Source organism: Vanellus vanellus (assembly GCF_965231255.1).
Source record: "Vanellus vanellus genome assembly, chromosome: 29".
Classification (NCBI taxonomy): Eukaryota; Metazoa; Chordata; class Aves; order Charadriiformes; family Charadriidae; genus Vanellus; species Vanellus vanellus.
In genome coordinates this window covers 1861757-1883893 of record NC_138934.1, presented here as the reverse complement: position 1 = coordinate 1883893, position 22137 = coordinate 1861757, and the positions used below count along the sequence as shown (strand labels likewise).

Below are 22137 nucleotides of genomic sequence, written 5' to 3'. Positions count from 1 at the left end.
CAGTGCCCTCAGGGGTTTGACCCGTGTGGTGACAACCTTCCCTTCATCTTCCTGGGGAAGGAGGTCCATGCCCAAACCTCCATCCTCTCCACGCCCTGCAGGTATATCTAGACATTGATGAGACCTTCCCTCAGTGTCTTCTCCAGGCTGGACCATCCCAGTGCCCTCAGCCTCTCCCCTTAGGAGAAGATGGTCCAGTCACTCCACCATCTTGGTGGCCCTTCCCTAAGTCTGGTTTAAAGCTCTCCTTCAGTCGGGCCACCACTTGGCGAGGTGAATCCCATCAGCTCCCAAGAGCTTCTCAAAGGTAGATCCATGATCAAGGAAGCCCAAACCAGTCCCTGGAGTCTCACCAGTACGCCCCTGTCCCTCTTGTACTGGGAAGACCAGCACTGGACCCAGCCCTCCAGCTGTGGCCTCACCGGAAAAGAGGAGAAGGACCACCTCCCTCCCCCATGAGCCACCTTTGCGGCAACGGTTCATGGTCAACTTGGTGTCCACCAGGACCTTTTCTACCCAGCTGCTTTCCAGCCGGGTGTCCCCCATCCTGTCCCGGTCCTGGCAGTTGTCCCTCCCCAAGGACAGGACTTGGCGATTCCCTTGGTAGAACCCCGTAAGATTCCTGTTGAGGTTCCTCTGGGTGACAGCAGGAGCCTTCGGTGCCTCACCCGCTCCTCCCAGTTGGGTGTCACCTGCAAATTTGCAGAGGTTTGGCCACTTGACGACCCACCTCACCTCTCAGCCAACCCGTACCCCACCAGCTTCTCTAGGAGGATCTTAGAACTTGGGGTGGCCAACGTCCACTGCTCTTCCCCCCGCCCCTGCTAGGCCGGTCGTTGCATCGTAGCTGTTTATCGTGTTGGTCAAGCGTAACTTCTCCTTGGTGAAGCCACACTTGACCCCACCTCATGATTTCATCAGCCTTCGCGGGCCTGGAGATGGTCACCAAGATTCGTTCTTCCTCCCACCTTCTTGGAGGGGCCGTCCGCCGTTGGCCCCACAACTGCTGCTTCACGGCGGCTGGTGGAGTTGGGGGAGGCGGTGACGCTTGGAGGGACGCAGCGGGAGATGGAGGAGGAACTCCCGGACCACAACGAATGCCCCCTCCCTTGAACCCATGGCCATCGCTTGGCCAACAGCCCCACGGCCACATCCGTTGGGGTTAGATAAAGCCGGATGCCGGCCGGTAACGGTCATCTGATAACACCTTCTCTTGAGAAGGAAGGACCGACCGCTTGGCTTGTGCAACGGCCACCGGGGTTTGCGACACGTCAACCAGCCTAAAAACGTCAGGTTTCCACCCCAAAAAGCTCCGGCGCAATTTTTTTTTTTTTTTTTTTTTTTCCGAAGGCATCTCTGGGAGGCGGCGGCACGTCCTCGGCGGAGCTCACCATGGCCGTCTACAAAGTGAAGGTGACCACGGGCGACCTGCTGGAAGCCGGGACCCACAACTCCATCTCCATCACCTTGGTGGGCAGCCGGGGGGAGAGCCGCCAGACGACCATCAACTGCATCCTCCTGCCGGGGAAGGTGAGCACGGGGACGGGGACGGGGTGGAGGTGGGATGGGGATGGGATGGAGATGGGATGGGGTGGGGATGGGGATGGGGATGAGGTGGGGATGGGGATGGGGATGGAGATGGGGTGGGGATGGGGTGGGGATGGGATGGGGATGGGGATGGGGATGGGGATGGGGATGGGGATGGGGATGGGGTGGAGATGGAGATGGGGATGGGATGGGGATGGGATGGGGATGGGGATGGGGATGAGGATGGAGATGGGGATGGGGATGGGGATGGGGATGGGGATGGGGATGGGGATGGGGTGGAGATGGAGATGGGGATGGGATGGGGATGGGATGGGGATGGGGTGGAGATGGAGATGGGGATGGGATGGGGATGGGGTGGAGATGGAGATGGGGATGGGATGGGGATGGGGTGGAGATGGAGATGGGGATGGGATGGGGATGGGGTGGGGACGAGGATGGGGACGGGGATGGGGATGAGGATGGAGATGGGGTGGGGTGGGGATGGGGATGGGGATGGGGATGGGATGGGGATGGGGATGGGGATGGGGATGGGGTGGGGATGGGGATGGGGATGGGGATGGGGATGGGGATGGGATGGGATGGGGATGGGGTGGAGATGGAGATGGGGATGGGATGGGGATGGGGTGGGGATGGAGATGGGGTGGGGATGGGATGGGGATGGGGTGGGGATGGGATGGAGATGGGGTGGGGATGGGGTGGGGACGAGGATGGGGACGGGGATGGGATGGAGATGGGGACGGGGATGGGGATGGGGATGGAGATGGGGATGGAGATGGGGTGGGGTGGGGATGGGGATGGGGATGGGATGGGGATGAGGATGGAGATGGGATGGAGATGGGGTGGGGATGGGATGGGATTGTGGGGATCTGGGGGGTGTTGTGGGGCTCTGGCGGGGTTGTGGGGGTCTGGGGGGGTTGTGGGGTCAGAGTGTGTGTGGAGGTCTTGGGGGTGATTATGGAGGTCCAGGGGGTGATTATGGGGTCCGGGGAGGCTTGTGGGGGTCTTGGGAGGGTTGTGGGGGTCTGGAGGGGTTGTGGGACTCTGGGGGGGTTGTGGGGTTGGGGGGGTTCTGGGGGTCTTGGGGGTGATTATGGGGGTCCGGGGGGGGTGTGAGGGTCTGGGGGTGTTGTGGGGCTCTGGGGGTGTTGTGGGGTCATGGGGAGGGTTGTGGGGGTCCGGGGGGGTTATGGGGCTCTTGGGAGGTTGTGGGCGTCCGGGGGGGTTGTGGGGGTCTGGGGGAGATGTGGGGGTCTTGAGAGGGCATTGTGAGGGTCTGGGGGGAAATTGTGGGGGTCTGGGGGGGTCGTGGGGCCCCGGGAGGGTTGTGGGGGTCTTGTCGGGGGTTTGGGGTCGGGGGGGGGTTATGGGGGTCTTGATGGGTTGTGGGGCTCTGGGGGGGTTGTGGGGGTCTTTGGACGGGGTTGTGGGGGTCTGGGGGGGGTTGTGGGGGTCTTGGGAGGGTTGTGGGGGTCTGGGGGAGATGTGGGGGTCCGGGGGGCGTTGTGGGGGTCTTGAGAGGGCGTTGTGAGGGTCTGGGGGAAATTGTGGGGGTCTGGGGGGGTTGTGGGGCTCCGGGAGGGTTGTGGGGGTCTTGTCGGGGGTTTGGGGTCGGGGGGGGTTATGGGGGTCTTGATGGGTTGTGGGGCTCTGGGGGGGTTGTGGGGGTCTTTGGAGGGGGTTGTGGGGGTCTGGGGGGGTTGTGGGGGTCTTCTGGGGGTTGTGGGGTTCTTGGGAGGGTTGTGGGGGTCTGGGGGAGATGTGGGGGTCCGGGGGGCGTTGTGGGGGTCTTGAGAGGGCGTTGTGAGGGTCTGGGGGGAAATTGTGGGGGTCTGGGGGGGTTGTGGGGCTCCGGGAGGGTTGTGGGGGTCTTGTCGGGGGTTTGGGGTTGGGGGGTGTGGGGGGGTCTTGGGAGCGATTATGGGGGTCCGGGGGTGGTTGTGGGGCGGTTGTGAGGGTTCGGGGGGGGGGGGGTTGTGGGGGTCTTGAGGGGTTGTGGGGCTCTGGGGGGGTTATGGGGGTCTGGGGGGGGGTTGTGGGGATCTTCTGGGGGTTGTGGGGGTCTGGGGGGGTTGTGCGGCTCTGGGGGGGTTATGGGGTCATGGGGAGGGTTGTGGGGTCGGGGTGTGTGTGGAGGTCTTGGGGGTGATTATGGGGGTCCGGGAGGGGTGTGGGGGTCTGAGGGGGTTGTGGGGCTCTGGGGGTGTTGTGGGGTCATGGGGAGGGTTGTGGGGGTCCGGGGGGGTTATGGGGCTCTTGGGAGGTTGTGGGCGTCCGGGGGGGGTTGTGGGGGTCTGGGGGAGATGTGGGGGTCTTGAGAGGGCGTTGTGAGGGTCTGGGGGGAAATTGTGGGGGTCTGGGGGGGTCGTGGGGCCCCGGGAGGGTTGTGGGGGTCTTGTCGGGCGTTTGGGGTCGGGGGGGGGTTATGGGGGTCTTGATGGGTTGTGGGGCTCTGGGGGGGTTGTGGGGGTCTGTGGGGGGTTGTGGGGGTCTTTGGAGAGGGTTGTGGGGGTCTGGGGGGGGTTGTGGGGCTCTGGGGGGGGTTGTGGGAGTCTGGGGGGGTTGTGGGGCTCTGGGAGGGGTTGTGGGGGTCTTGTCGGGGTTTTGGGGTCGGGGGGTGTGGGGGGGTCTTGGGAGCGATTATGGGGGTCCGGGGGTGGTTGTGGGGCGGTTGTGAGGGTTCGGGGGGGGGGGGTTGTGGGGGTCTTGAGGGGTTGTGGGGCTCTGGGGGTGTTATGGGGCTCTGGGGGTGTTGTGGGGTCATGGGGAGGGTTGTGGGGCTCCGGGGGGGGTTGTGGGGCTCTGGGTCTGGGGGGGGTTGTGGGGCTCCGGGGGGGTTGTGGGGGTCTGGGGGAGATGTGGGGGTCCGGGGGGCGTTGTGGGGGCCTTGAGAGGGCGTTGTGAGGGTCTGGGGGGGGTTGTGGGGAACTTCTGGGGGTTGTGGGGGTCTGGGGGGGGTGTGGGGCTCCGGGAGGGTTGTGGGGGTCTTGTCGGGGGTTTGGGATCGGGGGGGTGTTATGGGGGTCTTGATGGGTTGTGGGGCTCCGGGGGGGGTTGTGGGGGTCTTGTCGGGGGTTTGGGATCGGGGGGGGGTTATGGGGGTCTTGATGGGTTGTGGGGCTCCGGGGGGGGTTGTGGGGGTCTGGGGGAGATGTGGGGGTCCGGGGGGCATTGTGGGGGTCTTGAGAGGGCGTTGTGGGGGTCTGGGGGGGGTTGTGGGGGTCTTCTGGGGGTTGTGGGGCTCTGGGGGGGTTATGGGGGTCTTGGGGGGGGTTGTGGGGTCGGGGGGGGTGTGGGGGTCCAGGGGGCGTTGTGGGGGTCTGGGGGGGTTGTGGGAGTCTGGGGGGAGTTGTGGGGGTCTTTGGAGGGGGTTGTGGGGCTCTGGGTCCAGGGGGGGTTTTGGAGGTCTTTGGAGGGGGTTGTGGGGCTCTGGGGGGGGGGTTGTGGGGGTCTTCTGGGGGTTGTAGGGCTCTGGGGGGGTTGTGGGGCTCCGGGGGGGTTGTGGGGGTCTTGGGGGGGGCTTGGGGGTCTGGGTCCAAGGCGGGGTTTTGGGGGTCTTGGGGGGTTGTGGGGGTCCGGGGGGCGTTGTGGGGGTCTTTGGAGGGGGTTGTGGGGGTCTTGTTGCGGTTTTGGGGTTGGGGGGTGTGGGGGGGGCTTGGGAGCGATTATGGGGGTTCGGGGGGGTTGTGGGGGTCTTGAGCGGTTGTGGGGCTCTGGGGGGGTTATGGGGGTCTTGGGGGGGGTTGTGGGGTCGGGGGGGGTGTGGGGGTCTTGGGGGTGATTATGGGGGTCCGGGGGGGGTTGTGGGCGTCCACGGGGGGTTGTGGGGCTCTGGGTCCAGGGGGGGTTGTGGGGTTCTGGGGGGGTTGTGGGGCTCTGCGGGGGTTGTGGGGGTCTTGGGGAGGTTGTGGGGTTGGGGGGGGGTTGGGGGTCTTCTGGGGGTTGTGGGGGTCTTGAGAGGGCGTTGTGGGGCTCTGGGGGGGGTTGTGGGGGTCTTCTGGGGGTTGTGGGGGTCTGGGGGGGTTGTGGGGCTCTGGGTCCAGGGGGGGTTTTAGGGGTCTTGGGGGGTTGTGGGGGTCTTGAGAGGGCGTTTTAGGGCTCTGGGGGGGTTGTGGGGCTCTGGGGGGGTTGTGGGGGTCCTGGGGGGGGGTTGTGGGGGTCTTGGGGAGGTTGTGGGGTGGGGGGGGGGTTTGGGGGTCTTCTGGGGGTTGTGGGGGTCTGGAGGGGGTTGTGGGGCTCCGGGAGGGTTGTGGGGGTCTGGGGAGGTCGTGTGGGTCTTGGAGGGACTGTTGGAAGGGACTTGTGGGGCTGAAGGAGAAGAGGTCCCGGAGGTTTGGAGACCAGGAGATGCTGTGAACCTCGGAGGTGCTGTTGGGGGTCCTCCTTGGGGCAGCAGCCCCCCCAACCACCCCCTCCATCCCCCCAAGTCCCCCCAAGTCCCCCCAAGTCCCCCCAAGTGGTCATCTCCTCCACCCAGGAAGTGTCCCTGCGGGTGCACTGCGAGGAGGACCTGGGTCCTCTCCTCCTCCTGAGGCTCCACAAGCAGAAGCTCTTCTTGGATGACGCCTGGTTCTGCGCCGCCGCGGCCGTCACCGCCCCCGACGGTGTCCTCTACCGCTTCCCCTGCTACCAGTGGATGGAGGACACCACCACCGTGGAGGTCCGAGAAGGTTCCGGTAAGATCTCATCCCACCTCCAGCCCATCTTCTTCTTCTCGTTGGGGTTGGCCAACCTTCACCCCACCTTCTTCTCGTTGAGGTTGGCCAACCTTCAACCCACCTGCTTCTCGTTGGGGTTGGCCAACCTTCACCCCACCTTCTTCTCGTTGGGGTTGGCCAACCTTCACTCTACGTTCTACTCGTTGGGGTTGGCCAACCTTCACCCCACCTTCTTCCCATTGGGGTTGGCCAACCTTCACCTCACTGTCTTCTCATTGAGGTTGGCCAACCTTCACCCCACCTTCTTCTCATTGAGGTTGGCCAACCTTCACCATACTTTCTACTCGTTGAGGTTGGCCAACCTTCAACCCGTGTTCTTCTCGTTGGGGTTGGCCAACCTTCACCCCACCTTCTTCTCGTTGAGGTTGGCCAACCTTCACCCCACGTTGTTCTTGTTGGGGTTGGCCAACCTTCACCCCACCTTCTTCTCATTGAGGTTGGCCAACCTTCACCCCATGTTCTTCTCGTTGGGGTTGGCCAACCTTCAACCCACGTTCTTCTCGTTGGGGTTGGTCAACCTTCACCCCACGTTCTTCTCATTGAGGTTGGCCAACCTTCACTCTACTTTGTTCTCGTTGGGCTTGGCCAACCTTCACCCCACTTTCTTCCCGTTGGGGTTGGTCAACCTTCACCCCACTTTGTTCTCGTTGGGGTTGGCCAACCTTCACTCTACTTTCTACTCGTTGGGGTTGGCCAACCTTCAACCCGTGTTCTTCTCGTTGGGGTTGGCCAACCTTCACCCCACCTTCTTCTCGTTGGGGTTGGCCAACCTTCACTCTACTTTCTACATGTTGAGGTTGGCCAACCTTCACCCCATGTTCTTCTTGTTGGGGTTGGCCAACCTTCACCCCACTTTCTTCTCATTGAGGTTGGCCAACCTTCACCCCACCTTCTTCCCGTTGGGGTTGGCCAACCTTCACCCCACCTGCTTCTCGTTGGGGTTGGCCAACCTTCACCCCACCTTCTTCTCGTTGAGGTTGGCCAACCTTCACCCCACGTTGTTCTTGTTGGGGTTGGCCAACCTTCACCCCACCTTCTTCTCATTGAGGTTGGCCAACCTTCACCCCATGTTCTTCTCGTTGGGGTTGGCCAACCTTCAACCCATGTTCTTCTCGTTGGGGTTGGCCAACCTTCACTCTACTTTCTACTCGTTGAGGTTGGCCAACCTTCACCCCACTTTCTTCCCGTTGGGGTTGGCCAACCTTCACCCCACCTGCTTCTCGTTGGGGTTGGCCAACCTTCACTCTACTTTCTACTCATTGAGGTTGGCCAACCTTCAACCCACGTTCTTCTTGTTGAGGTTGGCCAACCTTCACCATATTTTCTTCTCGTTGGGGTTGGCCAACCTTCACCATACTTTCTACTCGTTGAGGTTGGCCAACCTTCAACCCACCTGCTTCTCGTTGGGGTTGGCCAACCTTCACTCTACTTTCTACACGTTGAGGTTGGCCAGCCTTCACCCCATGTTCTTCTTGTTGGGGTTGGCCAACCTTCAACCCACGTTCTTCTCGTTGGGGTTGGCCAACCTTCAACCCATGTTCTTCTCGTTGGGGTTGGCCAACCTTCACCCCACTTTGTTCTCGTTGAGGTTGGCCAACCTTCAACCCACCTTCTTCTCATTGAGGTTGGCCAACCTTCAACCCACCTTCTTCTCATTGAGGTTGGCCAACCTTCACCATACTTTCTTCTCGTTGGGGTTGGTCAACCTTCACCCCACCTTCTTCTTATAGGAGTTGGCCAACCTTCACCCTACTTTCTTCTCATTGAGGTTTGCCAACCTTCACCCCATGTTCTTCTCGTTGGGATTGGCCGACCTTCGCCCTACTTTCTTCTCTTCTTCTCCAGGCCGGAAAGCTTCGGATGATAAATTGGACATCCTCAAGAAGCACCGGCAGCAGGAACTGAAGGCGCGGCAGGAGTCCTACCAGTGAGAGCGGGGACGTAGGGATGGAGGTCCACCACTACCGTCGTGGTCAACGCTAACCCTGACGTATCCCCACCCCCCCCACCCCGCCCCGGCCCTGTCTCGCCCCCTCCAGGTGGAAGACCTTCGCCGATGGTTGGCCCCGTTGCCTCAACGTAGACTCCGTCTTCGACCTGGACTCCAACGTTCAATTCTCCTGCATAAGGGGCACCAACTTCACCGGGACCCTCATCTACGAGTAAGCCATGACCCAACCTCATGGAGGAACTGGGTGATGGGAGCATCCCCGGTGCTGCCACCCCATCCCAGGAGGCCAATTGGGGTGGGGTGGGGTGGGGTGGGGTGGGAGGGGGGACAAGGAAGGGGCTGATGGCTGTTGAGGTCCACCTCCGCCCCGTAGAGGGGCCACCCAACTTCTGGCAGGGTTCCTCTTGAGACAGACCTCCTGGAAGAGCCTGGATGAGATGCGCAGCATCTTCTCCCGCACCCAGGGCAGGGAGATCGGTGGGTACCTTCTGGGTCACCCCACCCCACCCCACCCCACCCCACCCCACCCCACCCCCACCTCAGGGCTTTCCCAGAAGTCCCCGCTTGGACGCGGAGGGTGGCGACCGTTTGGACGCTGACCTCAGGGCCACCATATTCCTCAGTCCCCGAATACGTGGCCAAACATTGGCGAGAAGATGACTTCTTCGGTTACCAGTTCCTCAACGGCAACAACCCCATCGTCATCCGACGCTGCACGGTTCTGCCGGCCAAATTCCCGGTGACGTCGGAGATGGTGACCTCCTTTTTGGGAGCTGGTACCAACTTGGAGAAGGAGATGAGAGAAGGTCGGATCTTCATCGTGGACTACGAGGTGTTGGAGGACATCCCGGCGGGCACCATCCACGGCCGTCAACAGTACGTGGCGGCTCCGCTCTGTCTTCTCCACCAGGGCGCCGACGGGCGCCTACGTCCCATCGCCATCCAGGTAGGGAGGTCCCACCACCCCCCCCACCGCAACGCGGTGGGACAACCCCACGGCACTGGTGGTAGTGGTGGAGATGGCGGTGGTGATGGTGGTGAAGATGAGGGTGGTGGTGATGGTGGTGGTGGTGGTGGAGATGGTGAGATGGTGGTGATGGTGGTGGTGATGGTGGTGGTGATGGTGGTGAAGATGAGGGTGTTGGTGGTGATGATGCTGGAGATGGTGGTGGAGATGGCGGTGGTGATGGTGGTGAAGATGAGGGTGATGGTGGTGATGATGCTGGAGATGGTGGTGGTGAGATGGTGGTGATGGTGAGATGGTGGTGGTGATGGTGGTGAAGATGAGGGTGATGGTGGTGGTGATGATGCTGGAGATGGTGGTGGAGATGGTGGTGGTGATGGTGGTGGAGATGGTGGTGGTGATGGTGAGATGGTGGTGGTGATGGTGGTGAAGATGAGGGTGATGGTGGTGATGATGCTGGAGATGGTGGTGGTGGTGGTGGACATGGTGAGATGGTGGTGATGGTGGTGGTGATGGCGGTGAAGATGAGGGTGATGGTGGTGGTGATGCTGGAGATGGTGGTGGAGATGGTGGTGGTGATGATGGTGGTGGTGATGGTGGTGAAGATGAGGGTGATGGTGGTGATGATGCTGGAGATGGTGGTGGAGATGGTGGTGGTGGAGATGGTGGTGGTGGTGGTGGAGATGATGGTGGAGATGGTGGTGGAGATGGTGGTGGAGATGGTGGAGCTGATTGTGGAGGTGATGGTGAAGGTGATGGTGGAGATGGTGGTGGAGGTGATGGTGGAGGTGATGGTGAAGGTGATGGTGGAGATGGTGGTGGAGATGATGGTGGAGGTGATGGTGAAGGTGATGGTGGAGATGGTGGTGGAGATGGCGGTAGTGCTGATGGTTGTGACGGTGGTGGTGATGGTGGTGGTGACAGTGCTGGAGATGGTGGTGGAGATGATGGTGGAGATGGTGGTGGAGATGATGGTGGAGATGGTGTTGGAGATGATGGTGGAGAAGGTGGTGGAGATGGTGGTGGAGGTGATGGTGGAGATGGTGGTGGAGATGGTGGTGGAGATGATGGTGGAGGTGATGGTGAAGGTGATGGTGGAGATGATGGTGGAGGTGATGGTGGAGATGGCGGTAGTGCTGATGGTGGTGATGGTGGTGGTGATGGTGATGGTGACAGTGTTGGAGATGGTGTTGGAGATGATGGTGGAGATGGTGGTGGATATGGTGGTGGAGGTGATGGTGGAGATGGTGGTGGAGATGGTGGTGCAGATGATGGTGGAGATGATGGTGGAGGTGATGGTGAAGGTGATGGTGGAGATGGTGGTGGAGATGATGGTGGAGGTGATGGTGAAGGTGATGGTGGAGATGGTGGTGGAGCTGATGGTGGAGATGGCGGTAGTGCTGATGGTGGTGACGGTGGTGGTGACGGTGGTGGTGACAGTGCTGGAGATGGTGTTGGAGATGATGGTGGAGATGGTGGTGGAGATGGTGGTGGAGATGATGGTGGAGGTGATGGTGGAAGTGATGGTGAAGGTGATGGTGGAGATGGTGGTGGAGATGATGGTGGAGATGATGGTGAAGGTGATGGTGGAGATGGTGGTGGAGATGATGGTGGAGGTGATGGTGGAGATGGTGGTGGTGGAGATGGTGGTGGAGATGGTGGTGGTGGAGATGATGGTGATGGTGGTGGATATGGTGGTGGAGCTGATGGTGGAGCTGGGGGTGGAGATGATTCCAACCTAACGGTTGCGTCCCAAAAGCTGAGTCAAAGGCCGGGCCCCGCCCACCCCATCTTCATCCCGAGCGACGACCAATGGGATTGGCTGTTGGCCAAGACCTGGGTGCGCAACGCCGACTTCTACAGCCACCAGCTCCTCACCCACCTCCTCCGTACCCACCTCTTCGGGGAGGTCTTCGCCATCGCCACCCTCCGTCACTTGCCCGCCTGTCACCCCCTTTTCAAGGTGAGGTCCCACCTCTGGGTCACCCCCTTGGGTCCCCCCCCCCCCACCCAACCGCCCCCTCCCCCCACCTTGACCCCACCCGGTCCCACCCCACCCCTTCCCTTGGGAGGTCCACCTTCATCTCCAAGCTCTTGGTTTCCACCATCAGCTCCTCATCCCCCACTTCCGTTTCACGTTACACATCAACACGTTGGCCCGTACCGTCCTCATCAACCCCGGGGGCCTCATCGACAAGGTGAGGACCGGGCACTGGGGCGTAACTGGGAGCACTGGGGTCTTACTGGGAGAGGCGAGGGAGGACTGGGAGGAATGGGGAGCGCCGGGGTTTACCGGGAGAACTGGGGAGAAGGGCGGGTACTGGGAGTACTGGTGTCCTGGGAGATCTTGGGGGGCTTTGGGGTGCACTGGGAGCATTGGGGGTGTACTGGGAGAACTGGGGGGGACTGGGAGAACTGGGGGGAACTGGGAGAACTGGGGGGAACTGGGAGAACTGGGGGAGTACCTGGAGTACTGGTTGCTTTGGGAGCACTGGAGGGCACTGGGGTGTACTGGGAGGGTTGGTGTCAAGGGAGACCTTGGGGGGCATTGGGGTGCAGTGGGAAGCCTGGGGTTGTACTGGGAGAAGTGGGGTGTACTGGGAGAACTGGGGGGAACTGGGAGAACTGGGGGAGTACCTGGAGTACTGGTTGCTTTCTGAGCACTGGAGGGCACTGGGGGGTACTGGGAGTACTGGTGTCCTGGGAGATCTTGGGGGCATTGGGGTGCACTGGGAGCATTGAGGGTGTACTGGGAGAACTGGGGGTCACTGGGAGAACTGGGGGAGTACCTGGAGTACTGGTGCCTTTGGGAGCACTGGAGGGAACTGGGGGGTACTGGGAGTACTGGTGCCCTGGGAGATCTTGGGGGGCATTGCGGTGCAATGGGAAGCCTGGGGTTGTACTGGGAGAAGTGGGGTGTACTGGGAGAACTGGGGGGAACTGGGAGAACTGGGGGAGTACCTGGAGTACTGGTGCCTTTGGGAGCACTGGAGGGAACTGGGGGGTACTGGGAGTACTGGTGTCCTGGGAGATCTTGGGGGGCATTGGGGTGCACTGGGAAGCCTGGGGGTGTACTGGGAGAACTGGGGGGAACTGGGAGAACTGGGGGAGTACCTGGAGTACTGGTGCCTTTGGGAGCACTGGAGGGAACTGGGGGGTACTGGGAGTACTGGTGTCCTGGGAGATCTTGGGGGGCATTGCGGTGCAATGGGACCCCTGGGGTGTACTGGGAGAACTGGGGTGTACTGGGAGAACTGGGGGGCGCTGGGAGAACTGGGGGGAACTGGGAGAACTGGGGGAGTACCTGGAGTACTGGTTGCTTTGGGAGCACTGGATGGCACTGGGGGGTACTGGGAGTACTGGTGTCCTGGGAGATCTTGGGGGGCATTGGGGTGCACTGGGAAGCCTGGGGTGTACTGGGAGAACTGGGGGGAACTGGGAGAACTGGGGGAGTACCTGGAGTACTGGTGCCTTTGGGAGCACTGGAGGGAACTGGGGGGTACTGGGAGTACTGGTGTCCTGGGAGATCTTGGGGGGCATTGGGGTGCAATGGGACCCCTGGGGTGTACTGGGAGAACTGGGGTGTACTGGGAGAACTGGGGGGAACTGGGAGAACTGGGGGTCACTGGGAGAACTGGGGGAGTACCTGGAGTACTGGTTGCTTTGGGAGCACTGGAGGGCACTGGGGGGTACTGGGAGCACTGGGTGGATACCCAGAGTACTGATGCCTTAGTGGGGCGACACTGGGGTATACTGGGAGCACTGGGTGGATACCCAGAGTACTGATACCTTACTGGGGTGGCACTGGGACGTACTGGGAGCACTGGGTGGATACCCAGAGTACTGATGCCTTATTGGGGAGGCACTGGGGTGTACTGGGATCACTGGGAGGATACCCAGAGTACTGATACCTTAGTGGGGCGACACTGGGGTATACTGGGAGCACTGGGTGGATACCCAGAGTACTGATGCCTTAGTGGGGCGACACTGGGGTGTACTGGGAGCACTGGGTGGATACCCAGAGTACTGATACCTTACTGGGGCGACACTGGGGTATACTGGGAGCACTGGGTGGATACCCAGAGTACTGATGCCTTACCGGGGCAACACTGGGGTGTACTGGGAGCACTGGGTGGATACCCAGAGTACTGGTGCCTTACTGGGGTGGCGCTGGGGCGTACTGGGAGCACTGGGTGGATACCCAGAGTACTGATGCCTTAGTGGGGCGACACTGGGGTATACTGGGAGCACTGGGTGGATACCCAGAGTACTGATACCTTACTGGGGCGGCACTGGGACGTACTGGGAGCACTGGGTGTATACCCAGAGTACTAGTGCCTTACTGGGGCGGCACTGGAGTGCACTGGGAGCACTGGGTGGATACCTAGAGTACTGATGCCTTAGTGGGGAGGCACTGGGGTGTACTGGGAGCACTGGGTGGATACCCAGAGTACTGATGCCTTACTGGGGAGGCACTGGGGCGTACTGGGAGCACTGGGTGTATACCCAGAGTACTGATACCTTAGTGGGGCGACACTGGGGTATACTGGGAGCACTGGGTGGATACCCAGAGTACTGATGCCTTACCGGGGCAACACTGGGGTGTACTGGGAGCACTGGGTGGATACCCAGAGTACTGGTGCCTTACTGGGGTGGTGCTGGGGCGTACTGGGAGCACTGGGTGGATACCCAGAGTACTGATGCCTTAGTGGGGCGACACTGGGGTATACTGGGAGCACTGGGTGGATACCCAGAGTACTGATGCCTTAGTGGGGCGACACTGGGGTATACTGGGAGCACTGGGTGGATACCCAGAGTACTGATACCTTACTGGGGTGGCGCTGGGGCGTACTGGGAGCACTGGGTGGATACCCAGAGTACTGATGCCTTAGTGGGGCGACACTGGGGTATACTGGGAGCACTGGGTGGATACCCAGAGTACTGATACCTTACTGGGGTGGCACTGGGACGTACTGGGAGCACTGGGTGGATACCCAGAGTACTGATGCCTTATTGGGGAGGCACTGGGGTGTACTGGGATCACTGGGAGGATACCCAGAGTACTGATACCTTACTGGGGCGACACTGGGGTATACTGGGAGCACTGGGTGGATACCCAGAGTACTGATGCCTTACCGGGGCAACACTGGGGTGTACTGGGAGCACTGGGTGGATACCCAGAGTACTGGTGCCTTACTGGGGTGGCGCTGGGGCGTACTGGGAGCACTGGGTGGATACCCAGAGTACTGATGCCTTAGTGGGGCGACACTGGGGTATACTGGGAGCACTGGGTGGATACCCAGAGTACTGATACCTTACTGGGGCGGCACTGGGACGTACTGGGAGCACTGGGTGTATACCCAGAGTACTAGTGCCTTACTGGGGCGGCACTGGAGTGCACTGGGAGCACTGGGTGGATACCTAGAGTACTGATGCCTTAGTGGGGAGGCACTGGGGTGTACTGGGAGCACTGGGTGGATACCCAGAGTACTGATGCCTTACTGGGGAGGCACTGGGGCGTACTGGGAGCACTGGGTGTATACCCAGAGTACTGATACCTTAGTGGGGCGACACTGGGGTATACTGGGAGCACTGGGTGGATACCCAGAGTACTGATACCTTACTGGGGCGACACTGGGGTATACTGGGAGCACTGGGTGGATACCCAGAGTACTGATGCCTTACCGGGGCAACACTGGGGTGTACTGGGAGCACTGGGAGGATACCCAGAGTACTGGTGCCTTACTGGGGTGGCGCTGGGGCGTACTGGGAGCACTGGGTGGATACCCAGAGTACTGATGCCTTAGTGGGGCGACACTGGGGTATACTGGGAGCACTGGGTGGATACCCAGAGTACTGATACCTTACTGGGGCGGCACTGGGACGTACTGGGAGCACTGGGTGTATACCCAGAGTACTAGTGCCTTACTGGGGCGGCACTGGAGTGCACTGGGAGCACTGGGTGGATACCTAGAGTACTGATGCCTTAGTGGGGAGGCACTGGGGTGTACTGGGAGCACTGGGTGGATACCCAGAGTACTGATGCCTTACTGGGGAGGCACTGGGGCGTACTGGGAGCACTGGGTGTATACCCAGAGTACTGATACCTTAGTGGGGCGACACTGGGGTATACTGGGAGCACTGGGTGGATACCCAGAGTACTGATACCTTACTGGGGCGGCACTGGGGTATACTGGGAGCACTGGGGCAGCCGGGGGGCCGAAGCGGGGGGTTGGAGGTAGCGGGGTGCCTCCTGCCCCCACCACCCATGGGTGCCCTGACCCCCCCTCCTCCTCCCCCTCCCCCCCCTCGCCCCTCCCCCCCCCCCCAGGGCTCGGGGGCCACCTACGAGGGACTGGTGCTCATCGTCCAACGGGGACTGGAGAAGGTCACCTACAGGTCCCTCTGCCTCCCCGATGACATCCGGGACCGCGGGGTGGAGGACGTCCCCAACTACTACTACCGGGAGGACGGCCTGAAGCTCTGGGAGGTCATCGAGAGGTGGGACCGAACCCCCAGGGGGTGCACTGGGGTCTACTGGGGAGCACTGGGAGGAGCTGGGGCGGGGGGTGCTGGGAGCACTGGAGGGCGCCGGGTGGATAGCCAGAGTACTGGTGCCTTACTGGGGGGTGGGGTGGGGTGCTGGGGTGTAGTGGGGAGCGCTGGGTGGATACCCGGAGTACTGGTGCCTTACTGGGGCGGAACTGGGGGGTACTGGGAGAACTGGGAGGACACTAGAGAACCAGTGGAAAGGTTTGGAGCTGGGGAGCACTGGGGTTACTGGGCACACTGGGGGGCACTGGTGTGTACTGGGAGCACTCTAGATAATCTGGGGAGTGGTTTGGCACTGGGGGGCACTGGGGGGCACTGGGGTGTACTGGGAGCACTGGGAGGACACCAGAGAACCTGAGGAAGGGTTTGGAGCTGGGGAGCACTGGGGTGTACTGGGAGGTACTGGGAGCACTATGGGGTGCTGGGTGGATACCCAGAGTACTGGTGCCTTACTGGGGCGGCACTGGGGTGTACTGGGAGCACTGGGAGGACACCAGAGAAGCTGAGGAAGGGTTTGGAGCCGGGGAGCACTTTGGTTACTGGGCGCACTGGGGAGCACTGGGGTGTACTGGGAGCACTGGGGGGCGCTGGGTGGATACCCAGAGTACTGGTGCCTTACTGGGGCAGCACTGGGGTGTACTGGCAGCACTGGGAGGACACCAGAGAACCTGCAAAAAGGTTTGGAGCCGGGGAGCAGTGGGGTTACTGGGCACACTGGGGGGCACTGGGGTGTACTGGGAGCACTGGGAGGACACCAGAGAACCTGAGGAAGGGTTTGGAGCTGGGGAGCACTGGGGTTACTGGGCGCACTGGGGAGCACTGGGGCGCACTGGGTTGTACTGGGAGCACTAGGGGGTGCTGGGTTGATACCCAGAGTACTGGTGCCTTACTGGGGCGGCACTGGGGTGTACTGGCAGCACTGGGAGGACACCAGAGAAGCTGAGGAAGGGTTTGGAGCTGGGGAGCACTGGGGTTACTGGGCGCACTGGGGGGCACTGGGTTGTACTGGGAGCACTGGAGGGCACTGGGTGGATACCCAGAGTACTGGTGCCTTACTGGGGCAGCACTGGGGTGTACTGGGCGCACTGGGAGGACACCAGAGAAGCTGAGGAAGGGTTTGGAGCTGGGGAGCACTTTGGTTACTGGGCGCACTGGGGGGCACTGGGTTGTACTGGGAGCACTGGAGGGCACTGGGTGGATACCTGAAGTACTGGTGCCTTACTGGGGCGGCACTGGGGTGTACTGAGAACACTGGGAGGACACCAGAGAAGGTGAGGAAGGGTTTGGAGCTCGGGAGCACTGGGGTTACTGGGCGCACTGGGGAGCACTGGGATGTACTGGGAGCACTGGAGGGCATTGGGTGGATACCTGGAGTACTGGTGCCTTACTGGGGCGGCACTGGGGTGTACTGGCAGCACTGGGAGGACACCAGAGAATCTGAAGAAGGGTTTGGAGCTGGGGAGCACTGGGGTTACTGGGCGCACTGGGGGGCACTGGGGTGTACTGGGAGCACTGGAGGGCACTGGGTGGATACCCGGAGTACTGGTGCCTTACTGGGGCAGCACTGGGGTGTACTGGGAGCACTGGGAGGACACCAGAGAACCTGAAGAAGGGTTTGGAGCTGGGGAGCACTGCGGTGTACTGTGCGCACTGGGGAGCACTGGGAGGTACTGGGAGCACTGGGGGGCGCTGGGTGGATACCCAGAGTACTGGTGCCTTACTGGGGCGGCACTGGGGTGTACTGGCAGCACTGGGAGGACACCAGAGAAGCTGAGGAAGGGTTTGGAGCTGGGGAGCACTGGGGTGTACTGGGAGCACCGGGGGGCACTGGGAGGTACTGGGAGCACTGGAGGGCACTGGGTGGATACCCAGAGTACTGGTGCCTTACTGGGGCGGCACTGGGGTGTACTGGCAGCACTGGGAGGTCACCAGAGAACCTGCAAAAAGGTTTGGAGCTGGGGAGCACTGGGGTTACTGGGCAGAACTGGGGAGCACTGGGTGGCACTGGGTTGTACTGGGAGCACTAGGGGGTGCTGGGTTGATACCCAGAGTACTGGTGCCTTACTGGGGCGGCACTGGGGTGTACTGGCAGCACTGGGAGGACACCAGAGAAGCTGAGGAAGGGTTTGGAGCTGGGGAGCAGTGGGGTGTATTGGGAGCACTGGAGGGCACTGGGGGGCACTGGGAGATACTGGGAGCACTGGGGGGCACTGGGAGGTACTGGGAGCACTGGAGGGCACTGGGTGGATACCCAGAGTACTGGTGCCTTACTGGGGCGGCACTGGGGTGTACTGGCAGCACTGGGAGGCCACCAGAGAACCTGAAGAAGGCTTTGGAGCCGGGGAGCAGTGGGGTTACTGGGCGCACTGGAGAACGCTGAGCTTACAACTGGGAGGACAACTTCAAGGGGTGATGAGCCATCCCATGGGTGGTCCGGGCCCCTCACGCGTCACCTCCTTTGTGTCCCCTCCCCCATAGTTTCACCCGCGGCATTGTGTCTTTCTACTACGGGGACGACGCGGCGGTGGGAGGGGACAGCGAGCTGCAGGCGTGGGTGAAGGACATCTTCACCAACGGCTTTTTGGGGAGGACCTCCTCAGGTAGGACATCTCCCCCTCCCCCACTAAGTCCTCACCCAGGGGGGTTGGGTGGGACCAAAGGAGAGGGCTTCGGTCATCTTGGGCGTCCCTTTCCCTTCCAGGTGTCCCCTCAACGTTGCGGACGGTGGCGGAGCTCACCAAGTTCCTCACCATGGTGATGTTCACCTGCTCGGCGCAACACGCCGCCGTCAACAACGGGCAGGTGGGACAGGGGACATCCCACCCTTCCTCCCCCCCCCCAAAAATGTCCCCAGCCGGTCCCAACTCACAACTGGAGCCACGGCTTCCACCGGTTGGGTTGTCCCCATCCCGCGCTCCCAATGGGATCAGGGGGGGAGATGTCCGTGTCCCACCTCTCTGCACGTCAGAGGGATGTCCTCAACCCAATCGCATCTTCATCCCAGGGGGACGTCACCGTCTAACCTGTCCCCGTGCCAGCGGGACGTCCCCACCATCTCCTCTCCGTGTTGGAAGGACGTCCCCACCTCAGAAGGTCCCCATCCATCCCATTCCCATAGCGGAGGGATGTCCCCACCCCACCTCAGGAGAAGGTCCCCATCCAACCCATCCCCATAGCAGAGGAATGTCCCCACCCTACCTCAGGAGAAGGTCCCCATCCAACCCGTCCCCATAGCAGAGGAATGTCCCCACCCTACCTCAGGAGAAGGTCCCCATCCAACCCGTCCCCATAGCAGAAGGATGTCCCCATCCATGTCCCTTCATGCCATAAGGACGTCTCCACCCCACTTCAGGAGAAGGTCCCCATCCAACCCGTCCCCATAGTGGAGGGACGTCCCACCCCACCTCAGGAGAACGTTCCCATCCAACCCGTCCCCATAGCAGAAGGATGTCCCCATCCATGTCCCTTCATGCCATAAGGACGTCTCCACCCCACTTCAGGAGAAGGTCCCCATCCAACCCGTCCCCATAGTGGAGGGACGTCCCACCCCACCTCAGGAGAACGTTCCCATCCAACCCATCCCCATAGCAGAAGGATGTCCCCATCCATGTCCCTTCATGCCATAAGGACGACCTCATCCCACCTCAGGAGAACGTCCCCATCCGTCCCATCCCCATAGCAGAGGGATGTCCCCACCCCACCTCAGGAGAAGGTCCCCATCCATCCCATCCCCATAGCAGAAGGATGTCCCCATCCATGTCCCTTCATGCCATAAGGACGTCTCCACCCCACCTCAGGAGAACGTCCCCATCCAACCCATCCCCATAGCAGAGGGATGTCCCCACCCCACCTCAGGAGAAGGTCCCCATCCAACTTGTCCCCGTGCCAGAGGGATGTCCCTACTCATCTCCCTTCATGCCATAAGGACGTCCCCACCCCACCTCAGGAGAAGGTCCACATCCATCCCATCCCCATAGCAGAGGGATGTCCCCACCCCACCTCAGGAGAAGGTCCCCATCCAACTTGTCCCCGTGCCAGAGGGATGTCCCTACTCATCTCCCTTCATGCCATAAGGATGTCCCCACCCCACCTGAGGAGAACGTCCCCATCCAACCCCTCCCCATAGCAGAGGGATGTCCCCATCCATGTTCCTTCATGCCATAAGGATGTCCCCACCCCACCTCAGGAGAACGTCCCCATCCATCCCATTCCCATAGCGGAGGGATGTCCCCACCCCACCTCAGGAGAACGTCCCCATCCAACCCGTCCCCATAGCAGAAGGATGTCCCCATCCATGTCCCTTCATGCCATAAGGACGTCCCCACCCCACCTCAGGAGAACGTCCCCATCCATCCCATCCCCATAGCGGAGGGATGTCCCCACCCCACCTCAGGAGAAGGTCCCCATCCAACTTGTCCCCGTGCCAGAGGGATGTCCCTACTCATCTCCCTTCATGCCATAAGGACGTCCCCACCCCACCTCAGGAGAACGTCCCCATCCATCCCATCCCCATAGTGGAGGGACGTCCCCACCCCACCTCAGGAGAACGTCCCCATCCAACCCGTCCCCATAGCAGAGGGATGTCCCCACCCCACCTCAGGAGAACGTCCCCATCCAACCCATCCCCATAGCAGAGGGATGTCCCCACCCCACCTGAGGAGAACGTCCCCATCCAACCTGTCCCCATAGCAGAGGGACATCCCCACCCCACCTCAGGAGAACGTCCCCATCCATCCCATCCCCATAGCGGAGGGACGTCCCCACCCACCTCAGGAGAACGTCCCCATCCAACCCATCCCCATAGCAGAGGGATGTCCCCACCCCACCTCAGGAGAAGGTCCACATCCATCCCATCCCCATAGCAGAGGGATGTCCCCACCCCACCTCAGGAGAAGGTCCCCATCCAACCCGTCCCCATAGCAGAGGGATGTCCCTACTCATCTCCCTTCATGCCATAAGGATGTCCCCACCCCACCTGAGGAGAACGTCCCCATCCAACCTGTCCCCATAGCAGAGGGACATCCCCACCCCACCTCAGGAGAACGTCCCCATCCATCCCATCCCCATAGCGGAGGGACGTCCCCACCCACCTCAGGAGAACGTCCCCATCCAACCCGTCCCCATAGCAGAAGGATGTCCCCATCCATGTCCCTTCATGCCGTAAGGACGTCTCCACCCCACCTCAGGAGAAGGTCCCCATCCAACCCATCCCCATAGTGGAGGGATGTCCCCACCCCACCTCAGGAGAACGTCCCCATCCAACTTGTCCCCATAGCGGAGGGTTGTCCCCATCCATGTCCCTTCATGCCATAAGTACGTCCCCACCCCACCTCAGGAGAACATCCCCATCCAAACCATCCCCATAGCGGAGGGATGTCCCACCCCACCTCAGGAGAACGTCCCCATCCATCCCATCCCCATAGCAGAAGGATGTCCCCACCCCACCTCAGGAGAAGGTCCCCATCCATCCCATCCCCATAGCAGAGGGACGTCCCCACCCCACCTCAGGAGAACGTCCCCATCCCCCTGCCAGAGGGATGTCCTCTGCTGACGGTGGCCTCTCCTCCTGCAGTATGACCTGGGCGCCTTCCTCCCCAACGCCCCGTCCTCCATGCGCCACCCACCGCCGGCGGAGAAGGGCAAAGCCTTCCTCCAGCACTTCCTCGACACCGTCCCCGAGGTGGACACCACCGCCAACATCCTGGTGGCCCTCACCCTCCTCAGCTCCCGCCTCAAGGACACGGTGAGTCTGACCCCACCCTCACCATCCCCTCCCTCGCGATGGTGGCTCTACGGGGCTGAGGAACCCCTAAGAGGTGCCCTCACCGGGAGGTGACGGGTGCAAGTCACCACCTTGGCCGTTCCCAAGCCCAGGGTGGTGGCCACCACCGCTCTACAGCTCCCAGGGTGCTTAGAGACCACCTTCTGAGGTGGCTTTTAGACACCTCAAGCCACGTGGTTGGGCTTGATGGGTCCCCATCCCTGTGTCGTCCCCCCCCCACCCCCCACCCCAGAGGTTCCTGGGACAGTATCCGGAGGAACGGTTCACCGAGGTGGAACCCCGACGCCTCATCAGGATCTTCCAGAGGCAACTGGAGGAGATCTGGGAGACCATCGAGGAGAGGAACCAGTGGGCGGAGCTGAGATACAACTACATGAACCCGATGGAGACGGAGAACAGCATCTCCATCTGAGCCCCGCGCTTCCCCTCCCAGTGCCCCCCCAGTGCCCCCCAGTGCCCCCCACCCCTGGCCATCTCCAGCAGCTCCAGCATCCCCCACCCACCATCCCAACACCCGGGCACTCCCAGCACCCACCACCCCCAACATCTGTCACCTGGAGACACCCTGCACACCCCCCTGCTCCTCCCAGTGTCCCCAGTACCCTCAACACCCAAGACCTGGAGA

At 61.6% G+C, this 22137-nt stretch overlaps 1 protein-coding gene across 1 annotated transcript; it reads left to right on the top strand.

Annotated features, from left to right (window-relative positions):
• Positions 1 to 1392: 1392 nt before the first annotated feature.
• LOC309682472 (hydroperoxide isomerase ALOXE3-like) lies at positions 1393 to 21924 on the top strand (the record flags this gene model as incomplete). Its single annotated transcript, XM_082496562.1, has 13 exons — positions 1393 to 1530; positions 6023 to 6221; positions 8109 to 8190; positions 8303 to 8425; positions 8588 to 8691; positions 8838 to 9160; positions 10938 to 11141; positions 11290 to 11376; positions 15510 to 15679; positions 18209 to 18330; positions 18432 to 18532; positions 21303 to 21473; positions 21745 to 21924. 13 exons carry the CDS (start codon positions 1393 to 1395, stop codon positions 21922 to 21924), a joined length of 2004 nt encoding a protein of 667 aa, XP_082352688.1.
• Between the last annotated feature and the right edge of the window lie 213 nt (positions 21925 to 22137).